Source organism: Colossoma macropomum, unplaced genomic scaffold (genome assembly GCF_904425465.1).
Source record: "Colossoma macropomum unplaced genomic scaffold, Colossoma_macropomum, whole genome shotgun sequence".
In the NCBI taxonomy this organism is placed as follows: Eukaryota; Metazoa; Chordata; class Actinopteri; order Characiformes; family Serrasalmidae; genus Colossoma; species Colossoma macropomum.
The window spans coordinates 3,444,475-3,464,373 of record NW_023494804.1 but is presented as its reverse complement, the minus strand read 5'-3'; the positions used below and the strand labels follow the sequence as shown (position 1 = coordinate 3,464,373).

The 19,899-nt window shown below is 39.8% G+C and overlaps 1 protein-coding gene across 1 annotated transcript; it reads right to left on the bottom strand.

Moving 5' to 3' along the window:
- Window positions 1–7,129: 7,129 nt before the first annotated feature.
- cldn7b (claudin 7b) lies at window positions 7,130–19,051 on the bottom strand. The gene is made up of 4 exons (XM_036595366.1): window positions 18,522–19,051; window positions 10,512–10,676; window positions 10,290–10,374; window positions 7,130–8,553 (listed from the first exon to the last, which is right to left on the bottom strand). Exons 1-4 carry the CDS (start codon window positions 18,742–18,744, stop codon window positions 8,394–8,396), a joined length of 633 nt encoding a protein of 210 aa, XP_036451259.1. The 5' UTR covers window positions 18,745–19,051; the 3' UTR covers window positions 7,130–8,393.
- Between the last annotated feature and the right edge of the window lie 848 nt (window positions 19,052–19,899).

Genomic DNA, 19,899 nt, shown 5'->3' with positions numbered 1-19,899 from the left:
ACAAAAGAATAATATAAAAAAAAGAGAGAAAAAAGAAAGAGAAAGAAATAAAAACAAAAAAGAAAGAAAAGGAAAAAGAAATGCAAAAAGAAAGTGAGAATAGTAAACACAAAACGACAAAGAAAGACAGAGAAAAGGCAAAAAGACAGACAGACAGACAGACAGACAGACAGACAGTGGCGAAGAACTAAGAAAGAAAGAAAAACAAAGATGCAAAAGGGAGAAAGACGATCAGCTCAAAAAGAAAAAAAAAGACAAAAAGAAGATGATAAGAAAACCCATAGGAAAGAGAAAGAAAGAAAGAACAGACAGAAGGAAAGAAAGAAAGAAAGAAAAGCAATATGCTACACATGAAAGTGCTCTGGAGTTCTGTGTTGCCATGGCAGCAGAACAACAGCCTCCTCCCTGGTTCAGTTGAGCTGAACTCTGGCGTCGGCTCTGCTGCTCTGTAAGGGGAGCTGAGGCTGCAGGCTGTGGATGGAGAGGCAGAGCGACAACAGCAAATCGTCTGGAGACACAAATCATGTTCCAGGAGGGGGAAACAACAGCTCTGCTGGATTTATCGTGCGGATTTAGGCGCAGAAAAAGGCTCTGCTGGGCCGCGTCCAGGGCGCGTGTCGTAACAGAGGGCTGGGCAGGGAAATCCCTCAGACGTGATGAAGCCTGTGGCCCTTTAAGACCGAGCGGGCTTTAGAGAGAGGAGATCAGGGGGCAGATCAGCGAGCATCGCGCATTTCCAGCCACCACGGGGAGCTTGTAGCATGAAACCAGTCACGAGGCACGGAGAGGGGACGACGTTAAAGTCTGGATTGATGGTTTTTGTCAGATAAAGGACTGTGACCTCCAGCAACATCGCATGAAGACAGCTAGAGGAAGAGAACTGGTAACAGTATGGAAAATCCTGCGAGCATTTAGACGACACAAGACCAGTTTATAGCCTAATCAGCTCTATAATGTCCTGTTTCATTTAGTTCCACCACAAGGAACCTCAAGGTTTTTTTTTTTTTTAAGGGATTTGTTGTTGTTTCCATCCATCTAAGCCCTGCTGCTGCACTGCTGCATGCTGTACTGCTGCGGAAGTAAAGAAAAGGGGGAGAGGGAGCACGCGGGCTTAAAGGAGGAGGAGAGGGAGGAGGGGGAGGCTTTGAGGAAGAGCGGAAAACCGCAGAGCCAGAGGAACGCTCCCGTTACCGGAATGTACGAGACAGCCGATATGCCCGAGCTCCTGCCCCCCTGCAGTACGTTCGGCCCCACGGACAGAGACCCCCGCCTGATGCGGGCCATGCACGCGCACGCAGAGACCACCAGGGACTGCCTGAGGCTGCACGACCAGCCAGACGGTCCGCAGCGGAGGGCACCGAAGCTCGGGCAGATCGGGCGATCGAAGAGAGGTAAATTCTGCAATACAACACCTGAATGAACATCAATACTGAGAACATAAAGAAAAAAGAGAAACAGAAACAGCAAAGTGGCTAATAGGAAACTTTAAAGGGCCCATATACTGCATTTTTCATGGGGTCCACTCATGACGCTTGTGTGGGTTTTACGCACCAGAAACAGTCATGATTCTTTCCTACATGACCATTTTCCACCCTCTCCATTTATACCTCATTATTAAACAAGCTGTTACTGCGCCTTTAAGACTGATATGTAAATGAGCCGAGTTCTCAGTGGCTTCCTAAACGGACACACTAGATACTGAAAAATATGATATTTAGTTGTGTAATCGTCTGTTAAATGTATGTTTTTTTGCTTTTTCCCCCGATGCTGAAAAATGAATAGCTTGTGCTTCATAGCTGTGTCGACTGGAAGTAAATTAATAAAGGGTGGTTTCAGACTTTTGCACAGTACTGTAATATACCAAGGTCTTTTATTTAAAAAAAGATGTGATATGGGCCCTTTAAAAAAAATAAATAATACAAAATGTAAAATCAGGTAAATTTGTGATATGGGCCCTTTAAAAAAAATAAACAATAAATAAAAAAAAACAAACAAAAAAACATGGGTAAATTTGTGATATAAATAAATTACAAAAAAACCATGGGTAAATTTGTGATATGGGCCCTACACGCTTAAAAAGATGGTTGTTTAAGCATTCTTTAGTAATACGGTCCCGATAAAAAAAAAAAAAAATTGTGTGTGTGTGTATATATATATATATATATATATATATATATATATATATATATATATATATATATATATATATATATATATATATATACACTTAAATAAAAGAAATATATATTGAGAAATGTGTGATATGGGCCCTTTAAATAAATTCTAAAAATCTACGCACTTAAAAAGATGGTTCTTTAAGGGTTCTGTAGTAACATGGTCCCTATTAATAAAAAATAAATAAAAATACAGTAAATTTGTGATATAGGCCCTTTAAATGAAAATACACTGTGGTAAAAGCAGAGAAAATGGAAAAACCTTTGATTTACAGTTATCTGCACTGTAAAGCACTACTTTTCCATTTTTGATAATCCTTTTTAATCTATCCAAGAGATTTAAATGCTTTTGGTCAAATTATGTCACTTAACAGTGATAAACTTAAAAAAACATTTATATCTAACCAATAATTTTCCATATTAAAAAAAAGTACAATAATGAACATGTACAGCTGCAGCTCCTCTATTGCTGTTCCATTAAAGGGCAATTTTCAAAATATCTGCATAACTCAGTGTGTGAGATGGAAACAGAGAGATTCAGAGTGGTTTGGTGTGAAATGGTTCTGATGTCTTTACAGTGGTGGTGATAGGAACCAGGGGTCGCCATGACTACAACACAAATATAGACATTTTATTTACTATCCAGAACCACCAGTGAACCTACACGAGTCTTCTGAGTTTATATGGAATGTTGATGATGGAAAATAGTGGAAATCTGAAATAATAAGCTTTCTGTGGGGACTATTTTGCCTCACAGTGCCCTGCATATCATGTATCCCTCCACCATGAATGGATTTTAAGGCCAAAATCTTCTCAAAACTATCATAAAACAGAGTCTCAGTCATCAGGCAGTGAATTCATAACCATCTCATGTAGTAACTTTCTGTGAGGGAGCTTTTAGAGGTGGACGTCTGGTTCCTATCACCACCACCGTGAACAATCCTGAATCAAACTGCTCATCCGTAACATGGAAAACCTAATTTATCTCGCTTTTCAGTGAGATTAGAAATCTGAATCTGATGTAGTACGTAAAACATTGCTGAAGTTTCATGTCATTCACTCCCCAGTCCATATAAGTATACATAAGTCTGTATACGAAAACTAAGCTGCAAAGCCCGTTTTGAATTCACCCTTTGTGATGTCAGAAGAACTCATTTACATACATCCACCTATTTAGCCTACAGTAACTTAATCCCGTTCACTCAAGCAAGTTATAAACGGTGTTTTAGCCCAGTTTCTCTCTATATTTTTTGTTAAATAAGGCGCAACACAGGGTATCCAATCAGAGAAGAGTTCATTTACATATCAGTCTTAAAAGGTACAGAATACAAAAATAGCCTGTCTAATTCTAAGGGATAAAGAGAGACTGGAAAATGGTCATAAAAACAGGAATTGCAAGTGCTTTTGGTACATAAAGCCATGCAAACGTTATGAAATAAAATACACGAAAAATGTAGAATACAGGACCTTTAATGATTTAAGCAGGAGGAAATTTTAAAAGTTGGGCGGAATTTCCCTTTAACCTACGCTGAAGGCAAACAGCAGGGGGCGACAAACAAGCGATAGAGCAATCACAGCCACACACTGTTTAAAAAAGTCATCAGATTCCCATTAAGCAGTGATCCAGTCTGGAGATCTACTGACGTTCCTGCAGGTTCTGCCTCCAACCCAGAACTCATTAAGGTCCATTTCAGCTCCGTCCGGATCGGTGTGGTGGATCGGAGTTGGAGCTGAAACAGCCAGAGCTTCGTGTTTCATGAGGCTGAAGTTGGCTTCTTATTTGAATTTTCCGTTCCACCTTAAGAGTGCACGAGTTACACTCCAGCGCTTTTAATGCACCGGAATGTGGCTACTGCCGACATTTAAGGTGGAATGGAATATTCGAATCAGAGGCCAACTTCAGTGCCTTAAAAGCACCAAAAAGTGACAATGACACTATTTAAGGTGGAACGGAAAAGTAGTTACATCCTGGTGACTTGGAATCGCCAGAACGTAACTGGTACATTATTTAAGGTGGAACGGAAAATTGGCATAAGAAGCCAACTCCAGCGCCTTTCAGCGCCAGAATGTGAAAACTACACTATTTAAGGTAGAACGAAAAGTAGTTGCATACTGGTGCCTTTAAGATGCCAGAATAAGGCTAGTGCATCATTTAAGGTGGAACGGATCTTCGAATAAGAAGTTCTGTGCCGTAAAAGCGCCAGAATATGACTACTGTACTATTTAAGGTGGAACGAACAGCAGTCACATTCTGGTGACTTGGAGGCGCCAGAATACAACTGGTGCACGATTTAAGGTGGAACGGAAAATTCGAAAAATATACCAATTTCAGTGCCTTAGAGGCGCCAGGACATGACTACTGCACTACTTAAGGTGGAAGGAACAGTAGTTACATACTCGTGATTTTAAGGTGCCAGAATGTGGCTACTGTAGTATTTAAGGTGGAGCGGAAAATTCGAACAAGATGCCAACTTGGATCGAAAAAAGGCGCCAGAAAGTGACTATTGCACTGTTTAAGGTGGAACGGAATGCAGTAGCATTCTGGTGGCTTTAAGATGCCAGAACGTGCAGAGTGCATTATTTAAGGTGGATCGCAACGTTTGAAAAAGAAGCCAACATCAGTGCCTTAAAGGCGCCAGAATGTGGCTACTGCACTATTTAAGGTGGAACGAAAAACTCGAACAAGAAGCCAATTTTAGCGCTTTAAAGCTGCTGAAGTTGGCTTCTTAAGGTGGAACGGAAAATTAGAATATGCCAACCTCAGCCTCGTGAAACCTCTGCAGGTCAGTAGATGTCCAGGAGCAGGACTGATGACCACAGTTTACTTTCAGCCTTTCTGCTTCCTCTTGTTCTTCTAGTCGTGATAGAGGACGAGGACCTGGACGACGTGCTGAACAACAACGGAGAGCTGCCGGTCCCCCTGAGCCACGGTCCAGCCTGAGGAGCGACACTACCTGCATCCAATTTCCCCTCTCTGCGCATGCGTAATCACCTGTAGTGCGTCACTCCATGCGCATGCGTCTCACCTGTAGTTTAGTGGCAGTTTCCCGCGCTGCTGTGGTGGAGGTGAGCTCAGGTGGGGCTTGATAAGGAAGGAGCTGGTTTGAAACAAAAGGCGTGATGTTTTTTTTTGCGCACATATGTACGAAAAAAAATAACAACTGACCAAAGTAAGAGCTCAGCGAATGACATGAATGGGGCTTCAAGCATAAGCTACGTTTTTAGGTAAAAACTGAACTTATTGGTACGTTTTGTTTGTTTATATTATTATTATGTCCTCCTACATGTATACAATATAGAATATTATTATACAGATTGTTATTATTTTGTCTTTCAGAAAAGAAAACGTTGACCGATTGCACTTTTCACCAGAAGTTTGCATTATTCAGATTTTATGCCTTATTATTATTCCCTTGTATGAGTGAAAGAGACCATTGATGCCACTGTAAAAGCTTTTGCATGTCTGTGTTTTTGTCTGTGACGCTTTATGTTTGCTTTCTTGAATTTTCTGACTAAACATGTGACCTAAACTTTGGAAAAAAATACATTTTCAGCTTAAACCAGTGATATTTGCAGGCATATGGACCACTAAGCTGCTTCGTTATGTCAAATAGGAAAAGTGAAACGAGGTTAAATAGGTCAAAAGCACACGAGCTGACTTTACTTGTGATTTTTTTTCCTACGCTCCATTCAGTTTTAGTGAATAGACTGAGTGCTATTACTCGCATTGACCACACGGTGGCGACAAATCCAAAGAAATGAAGCCATGTGTGGCTGTTGCTGCATGTGCTGCTGTTTTAGTCCTAATTTACAGCTTGCAGTGCTGCTGATTACGTGTTAATAACTTGTTGAACTCTTCATTTGCTCTTTTTCCATCTTCAACGTATTAAACAGCTGATATCCTACATTTTCTCTTGTATTTTGTTATTCCCAGCTCTCCACATGTCATGTTTGTGTGGTTGTTTTAGTTTTAATTCATTTTTACACAATCATTTTCCAACCTGCCTTTATTTTTATAATTATAGTCTGTTTTATAATGTTGTGTCTTTAAAAAAGTGAGGAAAATCCAGTTCCACCTTAAACTTAACCAGTTGCACTCCGGTGCCTCTAATGCACCGATACGTGGCTACTGTACTATTTAGGGTGGAATGGAAAAGTAGTCATATTCTGGTGACTTGGAGGCACCAGAATGTAACTGGTGCTCTACTTAAGGTGGAACAGAACATTTGAATAAAATGCTGACTTCAGTGCCTCAAAGGCGCCAAAAAAGTGGCTACTGCACTATTTAAGGTGGAATGAAAAGTAGTTACATTCTGTTGACTTTTAGGTGCCAGAATGTGGCTGGTGCACTATTTAAGGTGGAACTGAAAAATTTGAATAAGAAGCCAACTTCAGTGCCTTCAAGGTGCCAGAATGTGGCTGGTGCACTATTTAAGGTGGAACTGAAATATTTGAATAAGAAGCCAACTTCAGTGCCTTCAAGATGCCAAAAAGTCACTCTTGTACTATTTAAGGTGGAACAGAACATTCGGACAAGAAGCCAAAAATCAGTGCCTTAGAGGCGCCAGAATGTGAAAACTACACTATTTAAGGTGGAATGAAAAGCAGTTACTTTCTGTTGACTTTAAGGTGCCAGAATGTGGCTACTGCACTACTTATGGTGGAATGGAAAATAAGATTAAGAAGCCAAATTAAGTGCTTTAGATGGCGTCTTAAGGTGGCTTTAAGGTGGAACAGAAAATTAGAACTACAAGCCAACCCCAGCCTCGTGAAACCTCTGCAGGTCAGTAGACTTCAAGGAGCTTTCCGTTTTCCAGCCTGCCTTTATCCCTTATAATTATAAGCTGTTTTTGATACTGTGCCTTTAAAAGAAGTGAGGAAAATGTGGTTTTCCCTGATACTGGACCGTCCGCATCCTACTGAATGGGGTAAAAGAAAAAAGACTCAACAACTCATTCATTTTCATGTTTATTTACATAAAATTAATTTGCGTAACATATTTAAAAAGAGGCTTTGTGTAAGACATGGCAGGGATAGAATGACAAACTGTGAGAAATATCTACAAATATTTGTCGTGAAGAAAGGAAACAGAAGAGGTTTTATAACAGCTCGATGATGAAGCGCTATCAGAGTTCAAAAATACATAAAAAAAAAAAAAGTCGTCCGCCAGGTTTGCACAGCAGAACAGGTAAAGAAAAGGGCACAGTTTACAAAAAAGATGAGTCACTATTCAGAGGCTAAAGCAGGCCCAGGAGGGCACGGCCTTAGACGGCAAATAAGCAGGTCTTTGTTCTAGAAGGTGGGGAAACTACAAACTTCACAAACTTCATCATTTATAAGAAGGAAAAGCTGAAAGCTGTGAGCTGCTTCTCGCACAGCAGGCTTCAAAAACTCAGCAAAAAATGAGGTCTTTGCATCTTGAATGAAGGCAATATAGCTAAATTTCTGTTTACAAGACTATTATAAGACTATTATAAGAAATTATAACCAATTTCTGGATGTTTTTACTTATTTTACATCAAATCAGGCACAATAATCCTAAAAAGTTGGCCAAGGTATCTACGAGTGTGATAAATAAAATGTCTAGAAATTGGTTATAATTATGATAAGAGTCTTATATTGGTGTCCTTATACCTGATATTAGATATATTGCAGACACGTTAGATGTTTACACTTGTCACAATGTCATTTTTGATCTTTTTATAAGCTGCAGTATATTTTTAGTTGCCCTCTTTTGCTTTCAGTCTTAGCGTTTGGCCTCTCAAGGTATTCAGAGGGGAAATGCAGGGAAGGAGAGACTTTACTCTGGCTTTAACTATGACGAAATGAGCTAGAACACACAAACGGTTTTCCCTGAGTGTCACAGGCTCTTCTGTTCTACTACACTTCAGAGAGAAAATGGTCAATCAGTGTCAAACCATGAGGCTCTTACTTTGGCCTCTCCTGCTATGTTAGTTATGAAGGGCTTTTGGTAAATGAAAACTAAAAAAATAGGGTAAAAGGCACCTTAAAAATGGAAGTAATGATTATAGTTTAAAAAAAAACTCAGGGACATGGCTCAATTTCTTGGTAGACGTTGACCCCGACCGCTGATCTGAGACCACAGTCAGTGTAAAAACCATATATAAATCTAGTCTCAGATCAGCAGTACAGAAAAAACGTTCCACCATCACCACCCTGCAGTTCGTGATCTCCTTAAAGCTGGCCAGCAGGTGGCGTTCACACGTACTCCCTGGAGCTGCTGGGCGGCCGGGACTTGGTCGCGGGGTATTTGGAGCTGGATTGGCTCTTCGAGCAGGACGCTGCCAGCATGGCTCCGCCCATTACCACCAGGAAGGTGCCGGCCCAGGCGATGAAAATGGCCGATCCGAACTCGTACCTGCAGAGAAAGAGGAACGGGAGGAAAGAGTGAGGCCTTGGCACTCGCCCAGCTGCAGCTTAGGGAAGGTCAACCATCCAAACCATTCAAAACATCCAGGCTGACCAAATCAGGAATGTAGATGAAGATTAAAGAGGTGGAGCTTTTTCAGCAGGTCAAACAGTTAATCTTACAAATGGGGGAAATACTTCATACTGACGCCACTTTCAGGACAAATAAACATCAATCATGCAAGTATTTTATACAGTGAGGAACAGACTGTGGTGCTCATAACAAAACCATTGGTAACACTTTATTTGTATAGTCCACTAAAGATGCTTTGTAGATTCAATATTCCTGGCTCTAATCCTAACCCTAACCTTAACCTCAACCCAAAAACTAAACCCAACCCTCACCCTGGTCCAAATCCTAACTCTAACCCCACCACTGTTTAGAATCAGTTTCAACAGATAGTTTGTTAACAATTTGAACATCTGTAGGTAATCTATAGGGTATTAAAGTGGACTATCCAAATAAAGTGAGACCAAACCTTTTTATCTCTGAAATGGAGTTTTTACAAAAGAAATTAGAAAATCCATCTTAACTGTCATATATCGCTGCTGTTGGATCAAAACCTCATATCTCCAAAATGGTAACTTTACAGGAGAATGAAAAAACCTACTTTACTTTTAACGTAAGTCAATGGAACCAGAATTTTTTCCGAGGTATTTTGAAACTCTCAAAAACTGAAAAATGTCAAAAATGGAGATACAAGGTTTTCTTCCGACAGCAGTGATATACTGACCTAACAAGATGTTTTACATTTTCAGTTCAAGAGATTTAGGTCTGTTTTTGTGGGTCTGTCGACAACAACAACAACAACAACAACAACCTAACTTCTACAGAAAACCTCTAACTTCTATGACTGAACTTTGGAGGTGTGTCTACAGATTTCTTGGAGAAACTGAAAGTGAGTCTCCTGAAAAGAATGCAAGTTGGAATAAAGGGAAAGGGTGACTCACTGAACACTGAGAAGTTTGTGTAATTTTCTGTTTTCTGCTTTTGTATTTTAATAAGGCTGACTAACGAATAACTTGTACTTAATGGCCGTTTTGACAGGAAATTAAATGAATTAAGGGTGGTCTGATTTCTATACAGCACTGTACAGCAATAAACACATACATAATTAAATGAAAGATTGATTAGATAAATCAGGTACTGGATGGTAACTAAAAACTACACTTCCATGTGCAGAGATTTGGAAATGGTTATGCTAACACTAGCCACTTTTACATGTAGCCTAATCCGTTAATAATCCGACTAATAGCTCAATCATAATAGAATACGTCCATGTAAACACCTCAATCGGAATAGTCTAGTCTGATTGAGGGCATTTGGAATACAGCTTCTATCCGACTGATCGAGGTGGGTAATCCTTCTTTAATAAGGACATGTGAAGGAAGTTTTCCTGAGTCTGACATCATTTTAAAGCAATTAAAAACACAAGCGCTGCTCACTGCTGCTCATCTCACTCTGACTGGACTCACGTGGTGCTGGTTGTTATGGTAACGTCTACGCTAAGCGGTTCTCTACACACGTGTGGATTACTTGTAGTGAGCATGTAAATGGAGATTTTCATCAGGTTGTTGAATAGTGAGCATATAAACACCTCAGTCTGAATCTGTAATTGAATTTCAAATAACTGCTTATCGCCAAGTGATTGTGCTGTGAACTGTAGTTCTGGCAGTCGCACATACTTTGTATTCACAGGAGTGAAGGGGTTGTAGAAGTCCTGAATGATCTGGGAGGAGAACCATCCGCAGGCGACCATGGCACAGAGAGCTACGGAAGACAAACAAAAAGCCTGGTCAGTACACTAATATATACCACAATGTACTAATTACTGTAATTAGTGGACCACTGTTATATATATCCTAACTAAATTAGAACTGTAGCAGAGAGCATTGAAGGAAACTTGCCTCCAACAAGGAGAATGATTCCTCCAGTCATGGCGATGCGGGACCTTTTCACTTTATCATCACCTCCGCAGTTTGTGCACTTCATTCCCATGGAGGCCACGCCCAGTCCCATCACGGTCAGGATGATGGACACAACCATCAGCGCCCGTGTGGCCTGGAGAGCACCTGCACAGAGACGGAGAAAGAAGAAGTACGTTAATGTTATGATCTCTGATTTCAGACCAGTGAGGTGGTGACCATCACTTTAAAAGCTGGACGAAGTGATGGGACAGGTGTTAAATCTTTCTTTGCATTCATATGCAACTCTAAATGAAAGAAGCAGCTCTGATCAGAGATGCAACTCTGCTCAAATAATTCCAGGTATCCACTTGGAAACTACTAGGATTTGCACATACCCAATTAACCATATGGAAGAGATTGAAGTATTTCATTGATACTACTATTGTGAAATACTGAGTAAGAAAGGCATCGTATTAACATCCTGAACAGCCCTGGAAATAAAACTCTTCCTCTCTTCTTATCAAACCGCTCCTATAAAATTTGACTGGTTAACTTTATAACTGCGTAATTTAGTTGTAGGCATGTAAACAAAGTCATTTAAAGCGATTTAATGTCAAATTATGCACTTTAATAAAGAGGCACATAACCAAAACTTATCTAGCGATATTATTTACTCTTCAAAACCACTTGTCTGGGGTTTTATATGTAATGTTGATAGTGGTAATACTAAAAAAGTACATTTTCTTTGGGGACTGTTTTGCCTCACAACACCCATATACCTCTTCACCATGAATGTACTTTAAAGAGTACATTTGAGGCCAAAAACATGGTCATAAAACAGTGTCTCAGATATCAGGCAGTGAATTCATAACCATTTCATGTTTACATCTTAATCATTTAATTACGCAGACAATTTGGAAAAGAAACCAGAGGAATTCTGGTTTGAGATGTTTCACAAACATGATAACTTGCTAAGCTAGTTGCTTGAGGCAAAAAAAACCCATTTAGAAACATGATTTCTACCTGCCAATCAAAGTTCAGTAGAGAAAAAGGAAAAATCTAAATAAACATTCAGGACTATGTTTAAAATGAAATTACACCATGTATGTAACATTAGTGGGTGGTATTTATGTAGCTAGCTAAGCATTTTAACTGCCATGTCCTTGTAAGGCTAGTCTGGCTAACAGCTAGTCACAGTAAACTCAGTACTTCACATTAGCCTACAGCACTGACTCTGATGGATCTCTGTGCTATTAGTATTTACAATCAGTAATCCTTTCATATTGACTCAAGGTGGGGGACGAAACTTGTTCTGAACTGCATCTAAAAGGACTAAATGTGCATTTATGATAATGTAAATGAAGTCAGTTTAGCTGCTCTTTCACATTACATGCAAAACCATAGAAGCCAGTGAATGTCCTTCCAGTGTAGTTTACAGAACAAGCATAGCTGCGTTTCAGTCCATAAAGTAATAGTTTGGCAAAATATTAAATAAACACACTTAGCTTAGTGAAGTTGGTTTGGTGTGCTAATGTGGCTAACAAAGGGAGCTAATTCCCCACCAGATCATCCCATACTCCATACTGGAGCTGTTCAGTAATCCCAGACTTGATTATATGGTTTCTGACACTGTATGTCACACTATTATCTATAAAAATGGACTAAATTATGGGCAAAATTCAGGTTTCAAGGTGGCTGCTGCCACTATTTTTGGCTATGTGAGGTACTTTTGTTAGTTTGATGAAAAACAATCACTTCAGTAACAGTTTGTGGGACTGAAATGAGAGAAGTACTGGAAAAGGAGAAGGTCTGGAAAGCCCCAGTTTACTATATAACTGGTCTGACTAAATTCAGACTTGGTTAAGCTGCCATTGTATGGATTCCTGTTTGTTTGCCGTAGAGGAACCACTTTACTTCCAATGGGAAAGATGCACTGCTGGTGACGCATCTAGTCACTAGGCAGCAATTCAACACGATAACGGAGATGGTTATGTTCTATATAACATCTACACTGTTCGAAAAAAAGGTTCTGTGCAGGTACATTTTTTGTTCATCAAGGTACAAACAGTGTAAATGTTCCCTCAAAGGTCCAACAGTGGTTTTAAGGTCTGATTGTGAACCTTAAATAAGTTTTTCCAGGTGAAAAGTTCGTATTTGTACCTTTTCATAACCGAATGTTGTAAAACAGAACAGTAAAATAAAAGCCTGGAGACGAGACGGGGTGTGTGGAGTCAGTACAGCTTAGAACATATCATTTCAGTGGATTATGGTTCAGTTATGTTCCCTGACTAAAGGTACTGAGATGGAGCCTTGAGGAACCACCCCAGTGACAAGAGGGGAACTGCCCCACTGACAGTTTAGTACCTCTTTTCTGAGAGTATATCTACCTTTGACTCATAGCTATACGCCCACAGAATTTACAGGGCTGAGGTGGCAACTCTACCAGTGAGAGTCCTTGGGCAAGACTCCTAACAATCACCTATAAGTCACTATGAATGAGAACGTCAGCCAAATGCTGTAATTATAAATGTAAATTCTCTAACATCTCGTCTGTTTTAAGTCTAACTCCGTTTTCTTGCCCACTTTGGTGCAAAATGCCCCTCCCCCCCTTTCTCCTGCACAGGTGCGACACAAACTGGTTCTAGCTGGAAACTCCTTTGAGAGTGTATGCGCGCGAGAGTGTGTATGTGTGTGTCACTGTTTTGTCTTTGCGTGTGTGCGTGTTAGCAGAGAACAGGTCTAACCAGTCATGGGGGAGAGAGAGGAAGAGAGAGTCAGGTTTCATTATACAGAACCACCCCCCCCCTCCCTTTCTCTCTCTCTCTCTCTCTGTTTAGATGTCTAGGGGCTCGGCCTTTTCTCAGCAATCTGACTGGATAGTTTCAGTATTGAAGCCATTCCAACCAGGCCGGCAAACAAGGAACCAGACAATCGTATGTTTTGATTGTCTCTTACCATCAAAACATACCATAGAAAAGCCATCTGTGTATATATGGATGAAAAGAGAAAAAACGACTTTTGATTTGAAAGGAAAGTTGAAGGACTTTTATGCTATAGACGTCAGGAACACCCTTAAAAATTTAGGTTCAATTCTATGGTTGTAGGAAAAGACCTTTATGTGGATAATGTTTTGTGATAATGTTTTTCCACATTTTCTTCACACTCAACCATCTCATTTACAGAAATGGTTCTTTTAAGACTCCTCCGCTGAAAGGTGGTTCCTCTATGGGATCACTCCAAAGAACCCTACTAGCCAATTTTTGTTTAAGAATTAAGATGTAAACAGAGTCATTCAGAGTGGTTTGGTGTGAAACGCTCTGTTCTAGACAAGCTTACAGTCAGAACTGTTCACAGTGGTGGTGACAGGAACCAGACGTCCACCTCTAAAAGCTCCCTCACAGGAAGTTATTACAGGAAATGGTTATGAATTCACTGCCTGATGACTGAGACACCGTTTTATGATAGTTTTGAGAAGATTTTGGCCTTAAACTCCATTCATGGTGGAGGGATACATAATATGCAGGGTGCTGTGAGGCAAAATAGTCCCCAAAGAAAACTTATTATTCCAGATTTTCCACTATTTTCCATCATCAACATTCCATATAAACTCAGAAGACTCGTGTAGGTTCACTGGTGGTTTTGGATAGTAAATAAAATGTCTATATTTGTGTTGTAGTCATGGCGACCCCTGGTTCCTATCACCACCACTGTAAAAACATCTGAACCAATTCACACCAAACCACTGAATTGTAGCTGCAGCAGTTGCGCTGAGGGATCATTCACAAAGCTAGTTCTCATTCACAACACTGGCGTAATGACAGTTTATCGAAATTGGCTTGTATTCTTGTTTGTAGTCGTCATAAAGTGGTGTACAGAAGATAAGACCTTATCAAAGGCTCTGATAGCCAAGCAAAACAAATAAATCCCATTAAAGCCACCGAGCTGGCAGCCATAAACAGTTAAGTTTACACAGAGGCGCGTGGTCACTTAACGAAGGGCTTACACTGGATCTGTGGGACAGTGAGGACGACCCCCTTAAAAATGTGTCTGAAAAGGAGCGAAGAACCATATTTAGTTCCTTTCAATCGATGGAACCATCTTTGTGATTAGGATATGTGAGTGTCAAGAACGTTTTAGGTTTAAAGGACCTCCACAACTAAAGCTTCTAGGAAGAACCCCTAAAATTGCAGAGTCATTTTAGATTTTGTGAAGGTTCTTAAACCTTTAAAAAGGTTCTTCTTTGGTTCTTTAGGGAACCAAAATGGTTCTTCTGTGGCATTGCTAAAAGAGCCTTTTGTGGCACCTGTTGTTCTTTGTAGTGATAACACAGTGATAACACATTTTTTTATAAATTAGACAGGTGACCTTTTTAAAAGTGTAAAGGAACCTTTACATAAAGTAACAGTTCTAGAAAGAACCATTACTTTATACTTTAAGAACACTGTGTGAAGGTTTACTGTATTCTTAAAAGGTTCTTCACCCTCACATGTCCCTTTTCAAACAAGGCTCTTTAGGTTCTTCCATGGCATTACTCACTTTAGGACTACAGAACTGTATATCAAAGCCAAGAGCCACTTATTACCCTTTATTTATAGGCGTGTAGGTTGAGAAATCAGTAGTTAATTATGACTGGAGTGTTATTAGTTTCTATTTTAAAAGCTGCTGTGTTCTGTCGATGTGAAGGTGATAAATAATCGCTCCTGCGGTTCCGTGTTCTTGCCTGTTTGAGAAGCTCACCATTATGTGGACGCTGGTTTACATTTGCATAGGTTAGCTTTGGAACAAACAAGCAAATGTGATGTGTTCGCCCCTCCCCCTCCCCCACCCTGAAACCGGGACGCTGAGGACTTTCCACCAGCAGAGCAGGAGGAGGAGGCCGGAGCTGAACCGGCGTGGCTGTGTAATCATTACTGCAACAATGAATAACCCAGCCGTAAAGGTTCCACTCTTTCAGCACACTTTCCTACAGCTTTACACAGAAGTGTTGCTGAGCGGTGCTCAGATTTTATTATCTGAGCTCAATTAAACTAAATAAACTCTTTAATTAGTACTGGAATAGAAACAGTCACTCCCTATTATTAAAGTATTCAGTGAAATATTTGTATTTTAACATATCATTACTGTCTAAAGAACAACAAGCATCTCCAAAATGGCAACTTTACAGGAGAACGCAAAACGTTCGTAACTTTTAAAGTAAGTTAATGTAAAGAGATTTTACTTTACGCAGTTTTGGAGCATTTCTGTTGGTCCAGCCATCATGAAATATTCACACAACGTAAAGGGCAGCTGATTTTCTCAAATGACGTCAAAAAATGAAAGATTTATATAAACATAATTATATAAATAAATAACTGAAATCCACTGAAACTCCAGTAACAGACACTTAAAAATAAAGGGCTCTTTCTTTACCTGTTAAAGTTTTTTTGTAAAATTGTACATCTGAGCAAAGAACCATTTGGAAGCCTTTATTTTATAGTGTCTATATACAATTTTTAATTATATGCTTAATAATAAAAAGTGCCAGAAAGAGTTCTTTAGAGCAAAGCTACAGAAAAACTACTTTTTGTTCCTTAAAGAATCTTTTAGCCCACGGGTAAAGAACCATTTCTGTAGATAAGACTGTGAAAAAAACGTTTTTTAAAAACCTAAGAAACATTTATGAGTCTATATTTTATTCCCTCTATACCCTTTGTTAGTATACGCTTAAATAGAAAAGGTGCCAGAAAGGGTTCTTTAGAGCAAAGCCATTTGATTTCTGCAAGATTTCTGAGATTGTGAAGAACACTGTTAAAGTTTCAAGAACTTTCTTAACCAATTAAAGCTTATTCTAGAACCATATACCCAAGCTAAGAACCATTTAGGAGCCTTTATTTCATAGAGCAAAGCAATAGAAGAACCATTTCTGTTTCTGCTAGTGAAATTGTGAAGAATGTTCTTAACCAATTAAATCTTTTCTTCTATAAATGCACATCCAAGCCAGGAATTATTAGGATTATTTGATTCTACATGCTTTATACACAGTTTTTCAGTGTTTTAAGTATTTTTATTCTTAAAAATAAACAGGATTCAAAAAGGATTTTGGAGCAGTGCCACTGAAGAACCATTTGTGGTTCTTTAAATGAAACTTTCAATGAATGGCTCTTTAAATGGACCGTATATGTAAAAAAGATTGGGATAAAACTTTTTAAAAAGTTTAAATAAAATTTGTTTACCAATTAAAGTTTTCCTAGAACCATCTATCTAAGCCAAAGAACCTTTATTTTTTAAGAGTTTCACAAACAAAAACCCAGATTGTGATGGATATGAACACTGAGGAATCTAAGCTAACCAGGAAAAAGTGGACAACAACATGTTTTGGTTGATTTTCTAGGCGACAATAAGTTAAAACACCCTCTACAGTGAACACACTTTAACACACAATCACTGTGCCATATTTAACACGCTGGAGGGGAAAAATATAAAAGATGTGGCCTGTGCAAAAGTTATGGCACCCTTTTCTAACATATAATGAGATACACCTTTTTATTTATTTACTTAATAAAAGGTGGTATTGACCATTAGTTGGTTATTTAGACCACCATTATTTATTTAGACCACCTCTAGGACTATAATAGGCTTAATGGCCCATTCGCTCCACTTCTTTGAGTAAATGTCCCGTTTGAGCCCCGAGGCAGAAGTGCGGTTAGAATGTCACCACGCCCTTTCAGAGCAGCTCAGAAGAAAAGAAAGAAACACCAATCACTTGTTTGGGTCAACAAACAGACAAACAAAAGGTATTTGGAGGTGGCTTTACTTAAAATATCGCTGCTGTCCAAAGAAAACTACTTCTGTTTTTTTTTAGTTTTCTGTATCATTTCAACACCCAGCTGCCCTTTACATTGGGTGAAAATTTGGAGATACTTGTTTTTCTTTGGACAGTGATAATATATAGAAATAAAACCTTAAACTATGAACCAGCATTCAAAACATGCCAGTTTCAGCTCCAAGGCTGGATACAGGTGCACCCTGAGCGCCACACCCTAAAGCCGCTGCCTTATATGGAACGGCTCATGTTACACATTCAAAATGCTGATGATAAAACTCAGTCTAACGGGTTCTTGCTCCCTCTTTTAGCTACCTGAATGTAAGGCATTCCTCTAAAATGAGCGATGCTAGTCTTTTTCGTTCTCCCACATTAGCAGCTTGCTTTCTTTGTGGTACATGATACTCCCACAACATCTGGAGGTGTAAAACACCAAAATCAGGTGATTCTTCTAGGCCGCCTGGGCCAACACCTTCTGAAACTCCTCTGAGAAAAGCTTCACGGTGTATTCTGCACTAGAAATGAGTTGCGTCCTTGGCTTGGCCCAGCATTGGGCACCAAAATGGCCCGTCATTATCACTGCCGTGTGAAGAGGCGATTTGACTGCCCATGCAAAACCACAGAGCAGGAGCGCGCGCTCGTTTCCTGGTCCATCTCCAAACAACCAACCGGTTCGACCAGCTCAAGCACACCTGAATGTGCTGAACGTTAAGAGCACAATGATAATGGAAATATTGGGAAAGCTTACAGGCCTACAGTTCATACAGTTATTCCACATTACAGTCACTTTATCTTGGATTAATATCTGTTTTGCTTTTATTTATTGTCTGTAGTCTTTAATGTCTGCATTTGTCCTTATTTATACTTATTGACTGCACTAATAAACAACAATACGTCAACATAACTAGTCCCAAATTAAAGAAAATGATGATATTTCCTACATGTGGGACCTCTGAGTCAAATACATTCAAAGAACCAATATATACAATATATTAAATCAACATAATTATGGTCTTGAAGTTTATATAATTTGCCAATAACTCTGTTGATGTAATATATGATATTCCAAAGCAAGCAGTGTACACTTAAAGTTGGCTTCTCTTTCTAATTCCCCGTTCCACCTTAAATGGCGCCAGAATGTCACTGCTGCACCGTTTAAGGTGGAATGGAAAATTCGTTTTTCCAGTGTAGTAGGTCATGTTACTCACTGTCCAGCTGCAGCATGGAGTCGTAGATCTTGCACTGCATCTGGCCCGTACTCTGGAAGGCGCAGGACATCCATAGCCCCTGGTATATCGCCACGGCCGTGATGATGTTGTCCCCCACGTAGGCGGACATCTTCCACTGGGGCATGATTGTGCCGGCCAGGAGCCCAATCAGACCCACCAGGGCGAGGACGTAGCCCAAAAGCTGCAGCCCTTTATTAGCCATTTTACACCTGGAAAGTCCTGTTCTTCTAAAATTCTTCTTACAAGCTGGAGATGTTCAAAAAGAACCAGCAGAACCTTCTGAGCTTGAAGAGCTTTGGCTGATGAATCTCAGAAAAGCTTAAAAAGTTTTTAAAAAAACTTCAAATTAGTCCACGTTTTCACAGCTATGTTCAAAATAAGGTCACCCAGCTAACGTCCAGCCGAAGTGGTCTTCAAAAAACCGGGAGAAAAGCGGATAATTCCTTTGTGCAGGTGTCGACGAGGTGAGGGAAGCACCTGTTGCTCCGAGCTGCCACTTAAATATGGAGGGACTTGGTTGGCTGTTTGGAGACGAGCGTTTAAAAAGGGGCGTTTATTTTTTTCACACCTGTTTTCCGGCAAGACACTCCCATCCGCGCTCTGATTGGCTAGATTGGGTGCATTTTCTGATATTCCGTGCGTTTATTGTTTCATTGGCTTGGGCCACCAAACATACATTCCTACCAAAGATGGTTCTCCAGGGGTTCTTCAGTCAAAGAAATGGTTCTATTTTGTTTAGATAGAACCATTTGCATGCGTAAATAGTTCTTTGCTTGGTGAGATGGTTCTTCAGATTGAATCAGAAGGTTCTGCATAGCACCAAAAAGGGTTCTGCTGTAAGGTTGACATCGTAACAGTAGAAGAACCCTTTGTGGTGCTGTATAGAACCGTACACAACACATTCTCCACCAATCTGAAGAACCATTTCACCATGCAGAGAACCATTTAAGCATGTAAATGTCTCTATACATAACTTATGGTTCTAAATAAAACCATTCTCATTACTAAAGAACCCTCGAAGAACCGTTTTTTAGAGTGTAGCGCACGAGCCTGAATACGGGTGGGAAAAGGAAAGAAAATAAGGCGTTTGACTTAACGGTGTTTGTGGGCGGACTCACAGGTCCAGTTTCGACTGTTGCTCCGGAAACCTGGGGGAGGGGAGGTCGTGACGTCACCGTTTCGAAGAGTGAGTCATGTTTCGACTCACCTGTACCTCAGGTGAGCAACAGATCACACTATGGAGCATTTTTTCGTTTGTTTGTTTGTTTTTTAGACTATAAATAGGATTGTTTTCTCCTATATGTGGTTTATATATGACTGTATCAACTAGTGACTCATTGCTTTGTTATGTATCATC

Excerpts from the sequence above, each read along its gene's own strand:
- cldn7b (XM_036595366.1), bottom strand. The coding sequence starts at position 18,744 with ATGGCTAATAAAGGGCTGCAGCTTTTGGGCTACGTCCTCGCCCTGGTG. Across the intron at positions 10,375-10,511 it reads AATCATTCTCCTTGTTGGAG|CTCTCTGTGCCATGGTCGCC; the intron begins GCAAGTTTCCTT and ends TGTCTTCCGTAG. Across the intron at positions 8,554-10,289 it reads TTCACTCCTGTGAATACAAA|GTACGAGTTCGGATCGGCCA; the intron begins GTATGTGCGACT and ends CTTTCTCTGCAG.